At 48.4% G+C, this 19340-nt stretch overlaps 1 protein-coding gene across 2 annotated transcripts in view; it reads right to left on the bottom strand.

Annotated features, from left to right (window-relative positions):
• The window catches only part of SMARCC1 (SWI/SNF related BAF chromatin remodeling complex subunit C1), a 111235-nt gene that overhangs the window by 10372 nt on the left and 81523 nt on the right, over positions 1-19340 (bottom strand). For both annotated transcript variants that reach the window (XM_079996411.1, XM_079996410.1), the window contains exons 25-26: positions 17987-18121; positions 10380-10644 (exon numbers count right to left, since the gene is read on the bottom strand). In XM_079996411.1, the coding sequence (XP_079852537.1) occupies positions 10380-10644; positions 17987-18121 (400 nt within the window). The remainder of the gene's footprint in view (positions 1-10379; positions 10645-17986; positions 18122-19340) is intronic.

The raw sequence follows: 19340 nt of genomic DNA, 5'->3' as shown, positions 1-19340 counted from the left end.
CTGCACAGGTAACCCATCCCGCATTAAAAACTCAGAAAAATAAGCCAGTTGCCAAATGGCACCTTAAACCTAAGTTATGGTCGCCACAGCAGAATGGCCCAACCGGTGGAATGTATTATAGTTATTCATTTCTATACCGCTTTATATTTTTTAAAAATCTCAAAGCTGTTCACAATACACCCAAACATCAAATAAAACAATCCAGGATAAAACAAATTCAAGCTCCAAGGGGGATATTTCGGATCCTTCGAGTGGCATTTGGCTTTCCCCATATTTATTCATCTAGCGCAGGGTCTGACCGTTTGAAATGAGCTGTCAGAACTCAAGATTCTGGGTTGGCACTTTGACTTGGATCTTGGCTGTATCCCGCGAGGCACATCTGGATTTGTAAACCCCACACCTGGCTAAGTTTGTGGCCTTCTGCCTCCAATAGTTATTCCAGGCAAATTCCAAAATGTTTCAGTGCACAAGTCTAGTTCATCCTCAATTGTCCTTTTCTCCCCGCAAGTTAGAAATGTTTCAGGTCTGAATTACTGAACTCCTCTTCCCAAAGACCCCGTCATCCAACTGGACTGAGTTCTTCTTCTGCCAAGATTATATACAGTGGTACCTCAGGTTACATACGCTTCAGGTTACAGACTCCGCTAACCCAGAAATAGTGCTTCAGATTAAGAACTTTGCTTCAGGATGAGAACAGAAATCGTACTCTGGCGGCGCAGCGGCAGCAAGAGGCCCCATTAGCTAAGGTGGTGCTTCAGGTGAAGAACAGTTTCAGGTTAAGAACGCATCTCCGGAACGAATTAAGTACTTAACCCGAGGTACCACTGTATTTGCTCCAGGTAATGTAGCATAGTAAGCCAAGGTTTTTATTAACCTGGCAGATGCTAGACCACTGAGTACTATTAACCTTATTCTGAAATAGCTACCTTCAAATACAAAATCATCATCAAGTTAGTTCTTGGATAATATTTAGATCTAGGCTTTGGATTTGCAACAGTTGTTTGGGCTCCGCTTTCTTGGTGAATGTTATTAGCATTTCTCGTGAGGCATTTTCAGAGTGAGTGCTTCAGTGGTGAGGGTGGGAATTAAGCTTCTTGGCCTCACCCAGAAGAATGGGGATAATAATCATGGCCCTACCTTACGAGAATGTTGTAAGGATCACTAGTGCTGTGAAGGGTTTGAATGAGCCATTTAAAAGGTATTTGCTCTGCCCTCTCCTCCTCCCCCAGGAGAAATTTCGGTGGGAGGCATGTTAGTAAAACACTTGGGGGTGCCCTGCCCTGCCCCAAGATCAGCTGGGGAAGGAAAAGCCCTCTGCGCTTCCACTGGCAACTCCACCCGCTTTCTGCCTGCCCATTTCTAAGCCTGCATTGTATTTCCCAAGAAAATGGCTTCCCACTAACATTATTCTTGCAGCCGAGACGCGGTGATCTGTTAAGGCAAGAGATGCTCGCGGGCGACTCTCTGATCGCGGGCAGCTTTCAGGCTGACAAATAACATAGCTGAGACCATCCAGGATGGGGTGGGGGAGCCTGTTTCAAAAGTGGATTAAGCATTTTGGGCATTCCGGTCAGCAGGAAAAGGGGGGGGGGGAGAGAGAGAATGCACAACACAAAATGCTGCTCTTTGGGAGGAAGAGGAAAATACAGCTTGAAACTCGGAGGCAATGGCGGGGGGAGTGAAAGACAGTGAAGTGTGACCTACATAAGGAAAGGGAAAAGCTTAAAGGGGGAGGGGGGGAGGCAGATGTTTCAGGAGGGAAGGTGAGAGGCAGCCTACTGAAAATGCCGGTTCCACGTTTAGGTCTCCTCCTCCTCCTCCTCCCTCGGCCAGCAAAGTCACGCTGCGTGGCATCAGGCTCACATATGTTGCATGACACAGGCGTGTGCTTTGGGCTGTGCAGGGAAGCTTGAGCCTGGACAGGCCCCCGGGGGCTGTCCTGACACATTTATCGACTGCTCCTCCTCTGTTAATGGCGACCGATCACATTTTGTTAAGTGGAGAGTCTAGGATCAGGCTTTCGGGCTCTCTGAGTAGTCCTGGCTAAGGGGAGGCATGGGATGGAATTCATTTATTCCAAACATTTCTGTGCTGCCTTCTCAGCTTACATTTTTTTATTATTATTAAAGAAAAAAAGCTTGATAGTGTTGCAGGAATTTATGTATAGGTTGGGTGGGGGGGTTGCCCCTCTAGCAGATATCATGCACACGCAGCCCACTACCAAAACCAGCACAATCGCTTTTTGACTTTTGTGATTTGTCCCCACAAACACCCCATCACGGTTTCTTCCTATCTGTTCAAAGGGCCTTTGCTGCACAATACCAAATGTAAGAATTCACTGATAAATGTATCTATGTACTGGCTCACTGGGAAAACGTCAGAAATTCATCTAGACCTGTGAGCTCAGCTACTCAGCAGCCCCTCTGCCTGAGTGATAATTCCTGCCATCCTGATACCTGAGTGCCAGACAGGTAGCCATTCCAGAAATAACAACCCCAGATGAAGACAAAATGGTGTGATTAACTTGACTGGGAAACAGGGAAATATAAAGATCTCTTTTCTTACACTTGATGGGTGTTTGGTGGAGGGCAAGGGGAACCATGGGGCAGGGTCCAGGATGCTCAGATTACTGCCACCAGACCTTCCCTTTCATGATGTAACCGTGATGTATTAGTGATGTAGTTTGGGGGTTGTAACATGGGGATGAGCAGCTAATAAAAGTTTGGGGGCTCTTTTGTCGGGGCTTCCATCTTGTTCCACCTGGTGGCAGGTGGGAGTCCTATCGTGACCGTCTTCAATAAAGACCAAGCCTACTGGCTGCTGTTTGCTTTGGTATTCCTGGCTTGTCCTTTTTTTTTGTCCAAGGGAGCCCTCAGATTTCTCCGTTAACATTAGAAAGAATTTATATTAAGCCAGAGCACTAAGGGCTTTTCCTGGGAGCTCAAAATATGCCACATCATGTTCTTTTGCTAGCCCTGACAAGTCCCCCTTCTAAGGTAAGCCCCCAACCCCACATTACGGGGGTTTTTTGGGTGAGGAGGAAGGCTAAGGGGTTATTACTTATAGAGACACACTTGCAGGTTGAGAGCTGCCAGCAACCCCGTCCCACCCCCAAAATGGATGACAGTCTAAGGTTGAGCAGGAAGCAGTGGCCGTGTTGCCTGACAGCCACTTAAGAAAAATAGAGTGGCAGTGTGGTTTAATAGTTAGAGCACCAGGGTTCGAATCCCGGCCCACTCAGCAAAGAAGCTCACTGGGTGACCTTAGGCTATTCACTGTCTCTCGGCCTAATGCACATCACAGGGCTCTTGTGAGGATAAAATGGGGGAGAAGAAGTATGTACACCACCTCCAGCTCCTTAGAAGGTGGGATATAAATGTAATAAATACATTTGTTATTAAATCAGCTGAATGCAAGAGAAGCTCTCTACAGTGTGCAGGATGTGTCTAGCAGGGAGAGCACGGAAACCAGAGTCTCTTCTGTGGGGCAACGCAGTGCCATTAAGCGTGCTTACACACACACCCGAAAAATTATGAATGGGTTCCATAAAGCTGGACTGAGAGTCTTAATACCACTAGGCAAGCGCTGGAATCTGCCCTTCCTGCTGCATGTCTCCCCCAGGAGACCCAAAGAATCGCAAAGCCAGGCACTGAATAATTAAGCACGGTAGCTAATTTAGCATCAACTCTCCAGCTCCCCACTCCGCCTGCCGCGAACATTTCCATCACTTCTCTCCAGCGTGATAATTCACTCTACGCCAGTCGGAGAGATGGCAGCGCCCCCCCCCCCAAACACCAGTCTAATGCACCGAGAGGGTTATTTTCTGGGTTAAGACCAATTTGGACACCAAGCAAGTGTCCAGGGAGCTTCTTCCGAACACATCAAGCAACGGGCAACGTAGTTTTTCCAAGGCCAACACTGCCCAGACATAAAGCAAACTAAGTGGCACGCCAGGACTGAACTGGCTACCTTCAAATATTTATGGCTCCTAAATAAAATATCTCTGTCAGGAGGCACCAAGCAATGAAACTCGCTCAAGTGTTTTCTGCAGGCATAAAAGGCCTGCACAGCTCAATGTAGTTAAATAATTCTCTGGGATCCGCAGGAGGCAACAACCCCTGCCTGACTCCCTTTACTGCCAGTTCCAGCACAGGCAGCCTTTTTGCCTAGCCAGGTTTCAAATCCAGTGGGGCTATGTAGCGACTGCTAGGGCCGAGCTCATGGAAACCACCCTGGGCACTGGGCAGCCTCAAGTGGTGGCACTGAATATTCAGGCTGGAGCACCTCAAGACTCCTCGCAAAGGATGTTTCAGCTTAAGTCCAACGGCACGTAGACTAGTTTCTCTCCAGGGAACAAGCTTTGAACTAGAAGCTACCCAACAGAATAACGAGGTCTGGATTTGAAAGGGATTACATGAACCGTAAGAAAAGTCACAAGGGCACGGGAGAAGCAACTCAGCCAGCCCTGGAGGTCTAGGTGCTGCAAGCAGGTGTGTTGCCTCCACCTGCCTTACGGCTTTTGCTACCTCTCAATTTCTGATTCATATGAAGGATTCCCCACCCCCCATATGCCTGTTCTTCATCCGGTGAGACGAAGGACGACGTAGAAACATTTTAAACAAAATGCTCTGGATTGTAAACCATAGCTACCCCCCCCCGCCACTTTCTTCTTGGCTAGTAAGCATTTTACGGGCCCCTTCTCAGTCCCCATATCTTTTCTCGAGACCTGCCTATCACTTCAGCAAGAGACTTCGAGCCCCACGCTTCCCTGCATGCTCTGCCGGATTAGCGGTTCTGCTTTTTTTACGTGTCACCAGGAGGCAAAGGCAAGCCTGCCAGGGAATGGTTGCCGAGGGTGGGGGTAAGAGGCGCGCAACCTTTCCCAGGCCACTGTGACGGAGCCAAGGAAGGAGGTCAAGCGGGTTGGTGGCCTCTGTGTGTGCTTTCTGCCTTGGGGCCTCCTCCTCCTCTTCCTTTCACAGAGAAGTCGTTTGGGGATGGTTGCAGAGGCTGTGCAAGCCTGCCTATCCCTCCACGCTGCCAAGATCACTCTTGCAGAAATCCAACAGGCAGGCAGGCAGGCAGGCAAGCAAGCAAGTGCAAGCTGTAGCTTTCCTTCTGCAGATGAACAGGTGACACACAAGCTCACCCTGCACAGACTAACTGGGGCACGGAGCGCACACCTGGTGAGCTGGAGGTCAAGGGAACTGCAGGCGGAAACAAAGCAGGAGAGCAAGGTGGGAGTCTGAGGACCAGTTGCTCAGAGTGCGGAAAAACAGAGCACAACGGATACAGGCAACAAGCATTTTACGCAAGGGTTGCATTCTGAGGCACCACTCGTTTTAAGTGAAATTGTGTGTATTGGGACCACCACTGAAAAAGCCTGCAAAGACCCTCCAAACCTCCTCCCTCAAACTCGCCACAGGCCTCGATTGCCAGTGCAAGGGCTCCTGGCATTGCACCTGCAAAGGCTCGTGGGATTGCTAGGTGTCGTTCCTGCACAGTTTTCACCTTTTCTGCGCTCTCTTGGGACCGTTTTCGCCTTTTCCCTAGTCACTTCCAGGTTCACGGCAATGCACACGTGTGCAGTCATGCACACACTGAACGCACGTAAAATGGTCGTTGCCTGTACTGACGTAAGAACCGCCTGCTGGATCAGGTCAATGGCCCATCTAGTCCAGCATCCTGTTCTCACAGTGGCCAACCAGATGCCTCTGGGAAACCTCTCCCCTCCTGTGTCTTCCCGTAATGCTTCTTCTGGGAAGAAGAATTGTACTGGAGTGAATTGTACTGGAGAGGACTCCAGTACAATTCACGGGTGTTCAGGGTGGTCTCCTTAATCCATGGTTGTACTGGAGGCCTACCATGTGTCGTGCAGAGAACCACTGTTTAGCAGACAGATTCAAAACTTGCTGTGTGTCACAATAAACCATGTGTTACAAGCGCATTTGGTCACTGAGTGGAAGTTCCCCAAGAGACACTTGGTGTTTTTCAATAGGACTGGATGCTCCCCTCTCTCCTGTGTGTCCTGCAGCAACATTGTGAGGCTTTCGCTGCTGGTCGGGGTTTTGGAAGGGTAGGTTGAGATGCTGCAGCAGTCTTGCATTGGGTGTGTGGGGATAATACAGCGGTTGGTTTTAGATTCTGTGTTTCCCCCCGTATATTTATGTAAACCACCCTGGGATCCTTGGGTGAAGTGTGGGCAGCAAGGACTAAAAATAAACAAAAGTATGAGTCCCGGAGCAGCCCTGCTGGAGCTGGGCACCTGCCTAGCCTTGGGTATTTGGTTTCCAACACTGGCTAGTCACAGTACCTCTAGGGCAGCAGAGGTGGTAAGATTCTACTCAGATATTGTGGTCTAACATGTTTGAGGCTAGGACAGAAATCTCTGCTGGCTGGTCACATATACAGTGGTGCCCCGCAAGACGAATGCCTCGCAAGACGGAAAACTCGCTAGACGAAAGAGTTTTCCGTTTTGGAGGTGCTTCGCAAAACGAATTTCCTATAGGCTTGCTTTGCAAGACGAAAATGTCTTGCGAGTTCCTGCGGGGTTTTTTTCCCTCCCCCCCGCCTTTTTCTAAGCCGCTTATCCGCTAAGCCGATAAGCCGCTAAAAGCTGCTAAAAGCTGCTAATCCGCTAAGCCGTCAATGGGCTTGCTTCGCAAGACGAAAAAACCGCTAGACGAAGAGACTCGCGGAACGGATTCTTTTCGTCTTGCGAGGCACCACTGTATGAAGTTGTACATGCCGGAGTTGTACAACTGGGCAGTGGGAGGTAGAACCAGATAATCAACAACAACAACAACAACAAGCCCAGACAAGTTTACAGAAGGAAAACAAAGGACTGTGGTGCTGCCTGCCTTTGATAGCTTCAAATAATGTCTAACACAGGGTGACTTAACTGCCTGTTCAGAGGTCTGATCTGAGACACACACACACTTTTCTGATCTCCCAAGGGCTTGCTGATTTTGGCAGTGGCAGTGAACGTAATAATAAATAAAGGAGACACGGTGCTGGCATGTGCAGAGTGTGTGCAACTGATGTGTACCACCAGAAAAAGCCTGAATGTGACCGTGTGGGGGTGGGTTTTCTGACCAAACCCTCTATTGATTGGCAGCCCGCAGAGGACTGGCCAAGAGTGAATGTGGCCCTTGAGCATAACATAAAATAATAAAAGTAGAATACAGTGGTGCCCCGCAAGATGAATGCCTCGCAAGACGGAAAACTCGCTAGACGAAAGAGTTTTCCGTTTTGGAGGTGCTTCGCAAAACGAATTTCCTATGGGCTTGCTTCGCAAGATGAAAATGTCTTGCGAGTTCCTGCGGGTTTTTTCCCCTCTCCCCCCCTTTTCTAAGCCGCTTATCCGATAAGCCGCTAAAAGCCGCTAAACCGCTAATAGCGCTAATCCGTCAATGGGCTTGCTTCGCAAGATGAAAAAACTGCTAGACGAAGAGACTCGCGGAACAGATTCTTTTCGTCTTGCGAGGCACCACTGTATGATAAAAACATACTGTAATATAATAAAATAGGTTATCCACCCCAGATCTAATAGGGTCCTTGCAACATTATCAATCTTCATGGGGAAGATTGTGATGGTTTGTGAAGTTGAGGAGAACACTTGTGCATTCTCTGAACTCTCATCCATTGCGCAAGCATTTTGTACGGGGCTGGAATTAAAATCAGCTGCCCCAATCTTTTGTCCTCCAGTTATTTTGGATTACAATTCCCATCAGCTGCAGCCTGCATGGGGAAAGAGTCATGGATGACACGAGTTGTACTCTAAACTAGGGGGCTCCAGGTTAAATTGGAGGTCACTGCAGGCTTGCCCAATGGAGGGAAGTTTCCTGCCTCCCTCCTATACAGCAAAGAGCGCTGAAGCCCCCGCACAATGGGGCAACCTTTGTTGCTCATTCCTCTGACATTGCTGTGAGGTAGATGCTCATCCCTGCCACTCATTTGGACAACCACAGACTACCATGAAGTCTGTGCCAGTCATTCAGGGGAAGGAGGCTGTTAACAGGTCATTTTCCCAACCATGCCTTCATTTCAGGTTTTAATTAGTTTTGCTAGAGGACTCGCATTTGATAAGAGGCACAGACTTCTGGGGTACTGGAGCAAAAGAGGTTGAGCAAAATAAATCCACCCGGCTTCAACTGCTCATGTTTTTCTGGCACCGCAGGCCTACAAGCACAGTGCCACTGATGAGAACGGACAGGTCTGGATTTTTAACAACACATAACAGTTTACCCAGAAAGAATCGTGTACCTGACAAGTTGCCTCTTCTGCTTCCACCTCCCCATCTGTTGTCGCTCCATCGGAACAGCCTTGCCATGGTGTTCTTTGCTGCTTCCTCTTCCCATTTTAACTACTTCACTGCACCACCCTTCTCCTGATCCTATACTTCAAACTACTGCAAAATCTACTCCTGCCTCCCTACTCATGGATCTGTTCGTATTTCTTCCCAGAGAACAAACTGCTTTAGGATTTTGAGACTTGCAACTTCTTCCCAAAAGAGGATGCCGACTTTCAGGGTGAAGAAGCCCAGGCATCTGTTACGCAGAACTGTAGAGCTGGAAGGGATCCCAAAGGTCTAGTCCAAGCACCCCCAAACTCGGTCCTCCAGCTGTTTTGGGACTACAAATCCCATCATCCCTGACTACTGGTCCTGTTAGCTAGGGATGATGGGAGTTGTAGTCCCAAAACAGCTGGAGGACCGAGTTTGGGGGTGCCTGGTCTAGTCCAACACGCCCCCCGCAAACAATTTAGATCAGGGTTCCCCAAACTTAGATCTCCAGCTGTTTTTGAACTACAATTCCCAGCATCCCCGACCATGACAGATGACAGAACTTGTAGTCCTGGAGACCAAAGTTTGGGAAACCCTGATTTAGATGAACATGCTAACTATCAGTAAGACTGATCCACTAAGTATTTTATCAAGGCAACAGCAGTGGTGAGGAGAGAGAGAGATTGCACTCCAGAAACCCAAGGCAGCGTGAACTACACTCCTTTAGATGCTTTTGGCTTCTCAGAGCAGTTGCTGGCGCGCTCACAATTGGCACATTAGAGCTGCTTGTCTTAAGTTACTTTCAGGAGGTTATGTGCTGTTTAATCCTCTCCTGAGAGGTTATTGGAAAAGGTTCATCACGAGGTGATGCCTTGGGTTCAGTATTTTAAGATAGGGCTTGGATTTGAAGAAGCCTCCCTCGAGGACTTTCAACAGAGCGTTGTGAGGCAGTGGTGCTAGTGCATGTGTATCACGCCATGCCTAGTGTGGGGCAGCTAAGCAGATAGAACAAGCAGCCCCTGTTTAGAATGGCACTGCCCCCCCTCCAGGACACTGTAATCTGATGGGAGGCTTGCCCTCTTTCATTCATCGGCCTCCAGAGTGCTGATGGATTGACAGGTGTGGAGAAGCGTGATCAAGTGGGGCACTTACAAAAGGCCAGGAAATGGAAGATATAAAATGAGGAGATGAAAAGCGGTCATGATAAAATTACACAAAACGGTAGTGTGCGAAGCCAGCTATGAGGAAAGGTGCTCTCTCACCCTCTCACACAGTTATCCAGATCGGAATAACTCTTTTTTGATAACAAAGTGCGGGGGAAATGGCACGAGAGGTACTTAAGATTCAGAATTGCAGGACCTGTATGTCATAAAGTGGCCTGATGTTTCCCAATGCTCCAATACTAGGGCTCTGAATGATGTGTGCCCCTTGCAGAGCAAACAATGTATTGTGGACCCATTACTTGGCTTCCTGGGAACACCTAGCTTTCAAGCTAAAAGCAAACCCCTACACTTCGCTGTGGGTTAAACCACAGAGCCTAGGACTTGCCAATCAGAAGGTCGGCAGTTCGAATCCCCGCGATGGGGTGAGCTCCCATTGCTCGGTCCCTGCTCCTGCCAATCTAGCAGTTTGAAAGCATGTCAAAGCGCAAGTAGATAAATAGGTACCACTCCGGCGGGAAGGTAAACGGCGTTTCTATGCACTGCTTTGGTTCGCCAGAAGCGGCTTAGTCATGCTAGCCACATGACCCGGAAGCTGTACGCTGGCTCCCTCGGCCAGTAAAGCGAGATGAGCGCCGCAACCCCAGAGTCGATTACGACTGGACCTAATGGTCAGGGGGTCCCTTTACCTTACACTTCTACACATGGATGTGTCCAAAGTGTGCAGGCACATCGCTGCCTCTCACCTATTTTTTTGTGCCCCTTTTTTTGCCACAAAGCTATGAATTTCTGGGGGAAGGAGTCTGCAGAAACGCCGCAGTGGTAATAAGCATACTTACCTGCTGAAACTGGCACATCTCCACAGTCCAGCCTCAGACCCGTTTCCAAACTTCCACCAAAAGCGCAAGGGGGTGTATGTGTTTCCCAGCCCTTACCTGGCTGCGGTGGGTGAGGAGGGGGCATCTGGTGCTGCATCATGGGATACGGAGGAGGCTGCTGGTGAGACAACAAGCCCGGGTGGCTGGGTGTCCCCAGAGGGTTCATGCCAGGGCCGCTGGAATGCTGGTGGGACTGCTGGACGTTCTGGCTGTGCTGCTGTTGCTGCTCCATTTGCTGGCGGGCACGGAGCTCCGCGTACTTCAGCTGCTCCATGTGGAAGTTCTGGCGCTCCGTCAGCAGCTGTTGCCTCTGCTGCTCCAGCTGATGGGGGAAAGGGAGAGATTCACAGCTGTGTATCGACTGAAAGCCAAGCTATAAAAAAAACCTTGTGCTTTTCCTTCCGCCCGCATACAAGTCTGTACAGTACAGCATTCCTTGATATTCGGTTAAAGCATCGGCACCCAAACCTTTCCAGGCCACCACCTCCTGAACTAAACCAACACATCCATTATGGAAAATGACATCGCTGAGGCTCAACTAGATCTTGAGCGCCACCATCCTCATTTCTGGACTAATGCCCTTTTAAATAAAATAAAATATAATAATAATAATAATAATAATAATAATAATAATAATAATAATAATAATTTATTATTTATACCCCTCCCATCTGGCTGGGCATCCCCAGCCACTCTGGGCGGCTTCCAACAAAATATTAATATTTCCAACAAAATATTAAAATACAGTAGCCCATCAAACATTAAAGCTTCCCTAAACAGGTAGTTGTTCATCTCTTTGACATCTTCAGGTAGTTGTTCATCTCTTTGACATCTGGTGGGAGGGCGTTCCACAGGACAGGCGCCACCACCAAGAAGGCCCTCTGCCTGGTTCCCTGTAGCTTTGCTTCTCGCAGGGAGGGAACCACCAGTAGGCCCTTGGCGCTGGACCTCAGTGTCCGGGCAGAACGATGGGGGTGGAGACGCTCCTTCAGATATACAGGACTGAGGCCATTTAGGGCTTTAAAGGTCAGCACCAACACTTTGAATTGTGCTCGGAAATGTACTGGGAGCCAATGTAGAGCCATCACCTCACCCTGAGGGGGTATATTCTGTAAACTGTGCCATTAGAACTTGAATTTTCTTTTTTTATTGTGTTGCAAAAGTTTTTACCAAATTTTAGAGTTCGAAGGGATCCTGAGGATAATCTAGTCCAACGCCCTGAAATGCAGGAATATGCAGCTATCCCTTATGGAGACTGAACCTGCAGCCTTGGTGTAGTCATCACCACACTAACCAACTGAGCTATCCACCTCATTTTATGCTGTAAACAGCACTGCCAAACGTCTTGCTCTGCTTTCTTTTGGACTGCATCCGTGGGGCTGGGCTGGGTGGGTCTTGTTGCCTGGGCAGACCTCCAGACACACCGCCCAGGCTTGCGCCCCGGAGAAGTCACTTGGGTGCTGCTAAGGCAGCAAAAACCCAATGTGGGAGGCAGCAGTTATGAGTTACCAGTCTCTGCACCCACAGCGGGCGCTGTTATTCTCCAGCAGCTTGACTTCAGCGCTGGAGGCGTCCTAAGTTATCTCTTGAGACAGACAGGTGTCAACAAGAGCTTTTTAATATGAAAGGTAATCTATAAATGCTTTATGAATTAAAACATTTCATATTAAATATTTAAACACTATAAAACGCTACTTATTCCATCCTGAATCTGCTGCCAATTTCATTGGATGTGTCCAAGTGCAAGTATCATAGAAAGGAGGGGGGACTATTTGCTTCTTCCATACCTCTCACATGTTTTATAACATTCCCCATTGGCGATCTCTCTCCCCCCCCCCCCCGGACTAAAAAGCCCTCAACACATTAGCCTTGATAGATAAGATGTTCTCCAAACCCTTGGCCATTTTGCTTGCCCCTTTCTGCCCCCTGTCCCGCTCTGAAACAATCTTTTTGAAACAGGGCAGTCAGAACATTAAGTATAAATAAACAGTAATGCTGCCCCCAGGTATTCATTTGTGAGAAGCGGGGGCCCATTGTGCTGTGTCCGGCAGGCAGGCGCCGGCCCCAAAGTAGGAAGCGTCCTGGATTTCAATCCATACTGAGGATTAGAACAGGATAACTTGCGTGATGCATTTCCCCTGCACTCCCATGTTCTCACTGCACCATGTGCTTAAAACCCATCTCAACCACGCAGGGCAGCATCCTTCTGGGAGAGCGCTCACAGCTGCATTCCAGTACTTGGGGTGGTGGGGTGGCCTCTGCAGCAAGCAACAACTATGATGCATTTTATTTCTGCTAATATGCCTTCCTTTCTCCTTGGATAAACAAGACACCTATTTCCAAGGATTCACCAGTGATAATAATGGTGTGTGGGTAGAAAAAACACGCGATTCAATAGCTGGGGGGCAATTTCACAGCTGAAACTGCTCCGAGAGGAAGGCTTAATAAAGCAGCATTGTTGTGGCAGCTCTCTGCGATGGAAACACACACACACGCTTCTCCTTCCAAATCACGGCTCTTTGGAGCTATAGCGCTGCCAAAATTGGCCACCTCATTCTTCCCTAGTGGGGCAAATAGCTAGCTAGCAACAGGCAGCAGCTCTTTAAGGGTCATATAAAAAGCAAAGGCAGCGATGTGGGTTCATAAGGGGGGGGGACAACCCCCAAAAGGGTACAACTGGGCAATACCTCTACCAGTACGTTCTCCAAGCAGTTTTGCCATGTGCAATCACTGTGGCAGGCAGGGGGTGGGGGAGGAAGAAACTGCAATTGCCACCGATGCATGCATGCGTTTAGCGGGCAGCGTATTCAAGGTGCTGTACAAAACATGTGAGTCAAGCTCTTGAACAGAATTTTAAGAGAGAGAATTTTAGCAAGCCAGTGTTTCACAGCGGATAAGAGTGTTGGGAATAGAGTGTCAGGGTTTCAAAACCCCACTCAGCCATGAAGCTTGGGCCAGTCCCTGCCTCTTAGCCTAACCTACCTCACGGGGTTGTTGTGGGGATTAAATGAGGGGGCGGGGAACCATGTCCGCCGCCTGGAGCTCCTTGGAGGGAAAGGTGGGATAAAAATGCAGCAGGTAAGAAAATAAATTTTATGCCACAGGAGTTGAATGGAGGAGACAATAGGAGAGGCTGGGAAAGGAGAAGCACGGATGAAGTGACTGGTGGCCAGCAGGAAGGAGGAGGCTAAGAAGAAGTTGGTTTGCTACAGTCTGAGAGGCGACACAGAACACAGCACATAGAATAAAGACATAGCAGAGGCAGAGCAGCCTTTCATCCCCAAAGCCCTGAACGCCTCTCGGTCAGAGGCAGGAAACTTGCCCACATCCCCACAAGTAAATTACCAGGTGCAAATGACTCCAGGTGACCTGCCTTTGCCTGCAGTTTGAAACCAAGCTTCTGGGGCAAAGTAGTGCGGACAGCACCATCCAGGCACTGCACAAAGAGCTTTGCAGGCACAAACAACCAGCTGATCTGCAGTGCCTGCAAAGTCCTTCCTGCCCAAGTCCAGCCTTTGCCATCGACGGTGACAGGTGTAGGCAGGTAGGGCTTGCTTGGCCATGACAGCCCCATGGGTCAAAAGGGGAGGCCTGGGGGGCCCCCGCAGGCTGGAGGTTGCCTGCCACCAGCTGTTTAGTCAAGAACTGACTTGTCGACCTTCTTGCAAGACAGGACCCTCCTCATATTGACACTTTAACTGCAAATTCATGTCAGCACACTAGCCTTTGGTTTCCAGTTTTCGAGGTCATGTAGAAAACGATGAGACAAAAATCACACCGAGATCAAGCTATGCACGGCACTCAACGCATGACGGCAAAAGCTGGGCAGGAGCAGAGATTCTGCTCACAGTGGTGACAGTAATCAAAGGGAGCAATCCAATTGGGCCAGGGAGGGCTGACAGTGAGCAAAGCTTTCAGGATCTGTAATTGGGAAAGGTTGCCTTGAAACGGGCTTTATATGACAAGAATCAGGCTGCGTAACCCAGGGCTGCAGCAGAAGCCACAAATGCTACATGCCAAGCCAAGGATACCCAGATGTGGCAACTAGATATCCGCATGCAAATGCCAAACGGAAAGCACAAACGCCTGCATCTGTTTGGTTTATACAACTGCAGTTGTTTTTCCCCCAAAAAAATATTGAGTATTATTATTTTGGGAAGGTATGACCAATGAAAGGAAGGAGGAAGGTCCAGGAAAAAGAGAGTGTCATGTGGGAAGACAGATACCACCCGGGGTTTTCTGATACTTAATGAAAATAGGAAATAAATCAGGATCTGAGGTTGTAAAATTCTGCACGAGGTCCTGAATTCAGCTCACACACTCTGCATCTCCAAATGGTGGGAGGGAGGCGGGGAAGGTTCAGCCTGTTGCACAGCCTCTCAAATAACAGTGCACTGGAATTCGGTCTCGGTTCATATTCACTGGGTGGCTTTACCCAAGTTGTAACTTCATTGTTTAAAATGGTATCTTGCAAGTGGAAAATTTTTAATCTTGGCACCAGGCACACAAGTGAAAATGCTGCTCCAGGAATCAGGAACGAACACCCCCACCCCCCACATGTCACTGTCAACTGTACATCGTAATACACTCTGTCACAATTTCTGGATTAACAAGTGCTCTTGACTCAGAATACAATTTGGGCTGACAGCCCTAAAACAGCTTCGGTTTACAAATTAGATCATATTATGCACAAACCTGTTGACTTCCCCCTCCTCTGCTCCCCACTTCGAAACAACGAGGAAACAGCCTTTATTGTGATATGAGAGGTTTTGGGCAACTGACCCACAGGAAAAGACTAAAAGCTGCATTATTTTTTTTAATCGCTGGGAGCTTTTCGGAGGGAAATTTACAAATGAGAAAGTCTGCTTGGAAAGAGACAGAATATCAGATGCCTGAAGATGGAGTGAGAATGGCTGATGCAACAGAGGATTTTCCTTAAAGATATGGGAACCCAGGGAGAATCTCCCCCTTAGCAACAGCTCTTACCTTATCTGCCAATCAGCAGCGGGGTCTGTGAGCTGGTGGGGAGGAGCAAGGCAGAGATGCTCAGCAGAGGAGCTGATGATACAGATTTTTATTTTTTGGTGTGGGGGAGTGGAAGACACAACACACCTCCTCACACGGGGCTGAGCCAGAAAGATGCAGCCTGTCTTGGCAGTCTGGTACGTCAGGTGATAAATGCCAGCAGGAAAATGCAGTGGCAGAGAACCTGTTTTTGCATGCAGAAGGACCCAGACTCAAACCCCCACTTCTCCAGGTAAGGCTGATGTACTGCCAGGAATCCGGGAGAGCCATTGCCAGTCAGTATAGACAAATTCTGATCAGCACCATGGCATCAGGAGGAATGTGTTAAAGACTCCCCCACAGTCCACCATCCTAACCTGGCTTGGGTCGCCGCCCTCATGCTGGCTATCTAAGCTGTTAAAAACCACAACCACCACACCTGCTAGGTGGTTGAGTGTGGCCCTAAAGGAGGGGAAAAGCTGAAGGATGAGGGCAGAAGAACCTAGAAGTTATTACGTGTCAGAATCTGGACAACACATATCCTTTAAGCGTTCCAATTGTGGAAAATAATTCTCCCTGCTCTCTGACAGACAGCTGCCGCACCCACTGCTAATTTTCCCAGGCCAGGACAAGATGACAAGTGGGAGCAGCTCAGGATGTCATGAGATGGGGTAGGGCAGACAGTTGCTGGTTTTTGGTCCAGAATGATTGCCATGCTCCAAGCCCACTTGCAGGTTTCCCACAGGCACCTAGTGAGTCACTGTGAGAACAGGCTGCTGGGCTCTTCTTAAGTTCTTAACCTCCCCATTCAGTGCCAAACCAGGGGAGCAAGCTGTCATCATCCAGGCAGGCCCCCGCAGCAGTCAAGCAGAATTACAATGGTACCCTGCAAGATGAACGCCTCGCAAGACGGAAAACCCGCTAGACGAAAGGGTTTTCCGTTTTGGAGGTGCTTCGCAAAACGAATTTCCCTATGGGCTTGCTTCGCAAGACGAAAATGTCTTGCGAGTTCCTGCGGGGTTTTTTTCCCTTTCCCCCCCTTTTCCTAAGCCCTAAGCCGCTTATCAGCTGATCCGCTAAAAGCCGCTAAGCCGCTAATAGCGCTAATCCGCTAAGCTGTCAATGGGCTTGCTTTGCAAGACGAGAAAACCGCTATACGAAGAGCCTCACGGAACGGATTAATTTCGTCTTGCGAGTGGCGATTGGAATACAAGAAGGGGAGGTGTGGGGAAGTCATGGAAGTATGTCATTGAAAATAAGGTTTAATTGAAATTATACTTGTTTTTGTTTGTGTATGTGTGTATGCTGGTAATATTGTTTGTGTTTATGTGTATTATTGGAAACTTTAATAAATATCATTTAAAAAAAAAAATCGTCTTGCGAGGCACCACTGTGCCTGGCGGACCTATTAATGCCAACATCCTCTCAACATGGAGGGGGATGTCCCTAAGAGAACACAAGCTCCTCCTTGCCTATTCCTTCCCTTGTATGAAACCCAAGGCCCCAATTCACTTGGCCTCCAGACCCCTTGATCAGGAAGAAAACAAGATGCAAATGTAAGGGGTTGTGTGATGAGAAAGAGAACAAGCCCTACACAGAATGGACAGTCTACCCAGCACAGTCATTTGGGGTTGATGGGAGCCATAGTCCTTCATCAAAAGGGCACCAGGTTGGCAAATGCCGTCACAGAAACCGAGCTGAAGAGTATGTCACAGAATCGCCGAGTCGGAAGGTACACCGTCTAGTCCAACCCCCTGCTCTGTGGGTCTGCTCTGCCCATACAGAGGGCAAGAGCAGTCCATCTTCTGACTTCTTCTTGAAGCAAATCAAAACACTGCAATTGACCTGGATTTTGAAGCCTGGGCTAAGCTCCTAGGTGGACGGTGCTTTATTGTACCATGTTTCAATTTAACTAGTTATAGGCTTCCTCTCTAACTTTTACTGCAATGCAGAGGTGCTGTCCAAGACAGCTGTCAGATGTAAGAAGAGCCTATGCAGGTGCCCAAGGATTCCACCCATTAGCATCAGCCTTGCTTTGCCCTGAGTTACACCCTTTTGCAGTCTCACCAAGGTCCAATCCTAGACAACGCTCCTGCAACTTTTAAAGGGAATCTAATTAGGCTGGCATTTGAGGGTCCTGTGAGGGGTGGTGGAAGGAACTGCTAATGAGATACCCCAACACACACACACACACACAGCCAAGTGATCCAAGGGAAAGTGACAAGAGGCAAACCAACTGAATTCTGGGTGTTCAGAACCTGTTTAAGCAGCAGCCTGACCAAGGGGAAGGCTGTCTAGGAACCAAATCAGCACACTCCATTTTGAAGCAACTATCCTCAGATACTCAGTGTCCCCAACCGTTCTCCAATTTTTCTTGCATCAGACAGGAAAAAACCAAGTCCACAGTGTCGCAGAACTGAGATAAGTAATCACTCCGTAAATGCATATGGAATGAAACTTTCAAAACCATATGAAGAGTAGATCTGTACAGATGTGCGTTATCCAAAAGCAAGGAGGCATCATCAATGCACAGGAGAGAGGAAGCATTTAAATGCTGATGAAAGCTTAAACTGACACAGCCCCCAAAGTACCAACGCCGCTGAGCTTTCAGGGGGGCACCATATAAAAAATAAACATGCCCCCTCCCCAACCAGTCTTACCGCCTCTTTCTCTCTGTCCATGATTGTTTCCAGCTCCTCAAAATGACGGAGTTTGATCTCCAGTTTCTTCATCTGTGTTTCCACCAGGAGGGCGACCAAGGACTTAATCTTCCTTTCCTCAACAGCAGCTAGATGCTGGGAGGAAAAGCACAAACACACACACCTTACCTACATGCCAGGAGAGACAATAGCAAAGCCCCCCCCCCCCCCCCGCTTTTTCATTTGGACAAAACCTTTTCTGACTTCTAACCTGGTAACAGTTCATTTTCCTCTTCAGATTTCAGGGGGCTTATCAAACATACAGTGTCTTTGAAAATGTGAACTAGCTGGTGCTGAAACCGCATGAGGCAGTAAGTGAGGTTTGAAGGTTCAATGGTAGCTTATTTTTATGCTATCTACAGTATTTGCTTGGGAATCTGTTTAATGCCAAGATTTATCAGAGGGCCAAAGTAGCCCCTGATATACCCTCCTCTGCCGCTCGCATGGAGTACTAACCCATAGACTACTGAAATTGAAACTGTACAACTACTTTACGTAGGAGCTCATTAAAGGTAAAGGGACCCCTGACCATTAGGTCCAGTCGTGGCCGACTGGTGAACCAGAGCAGCACATGCCATTTACCTTCCCGCCAGAGCGGTACCTATTTATCTACTTGCACTTTGACGTGCTTTCGAACTGCTAGGTTGGCAGAAGCTTGGACAGAGCAATGGGAGCTCACCCCGTCGCGGGGATTTGAACCACCGACCTTCCGATCAGCAAGTCCTAAGCTCTGTGGTTTAACCCATTACAACAACCTATAACAAAGTAGTATGTTAAAATTTCCACTCATGTAATAACTTCATTTACTCCAATGTTTCTGTAACACATCTTGAAAGACTGTTCAAGATGGGCTTTGACACTGAAGTTATGATCATGGGAACCTCTGGAACAGCTGTCATGCTGAACTGGCACTACTAAGAGTACATTTTGATACACGGGACTGAGTCATCCCCAAGAGACAAAGCAGGGCTGGCTAACAGGTCGCAATAATTCCCAGATTTTTCATGCAAACCAGGAGGGCGATTGGTTCATCTACTAAGAGCCTACTGGATCAGGCCCATGGCCAATGTAGTTTAGCATCCTGCCCACACAGTGGCTGGTACCTGTAAGAAGCCGACAGGAGGACCTGAGCACACCAACATCCTCTCCACTTGGAAGAGAAAAGCAGTGAACTAAAAAAGGTACTTAAGTACACCTTCCCAAAGAAACCAGAGGCCTTTCTCCTGGGCATAGTCGGCCAATTGGTGTTAAAGAAGGATAGAACTTTTTTTATGTATGCAACAGCAGCAGCAAGAATACTCATCGCAAAGCATTG

Source organism: Podarcis cretensis, assembly GCF_951804945.1.
Source record: "Podarcis cretensis genome assembly, chromosome: 12".
In the NCBI taxonomy this organism is placed as follows: Eukaryota; Metazoa; Chordata; class Lepidosauria; order Squamata; family Lacertidae; genus Podarcis; species Podarcis cretensis.
The sequence above is the reverse complement of the archived record's forward strand: the minus strand, read 5'-3'. Positions and strand labels throughout refer to the sequence as shown.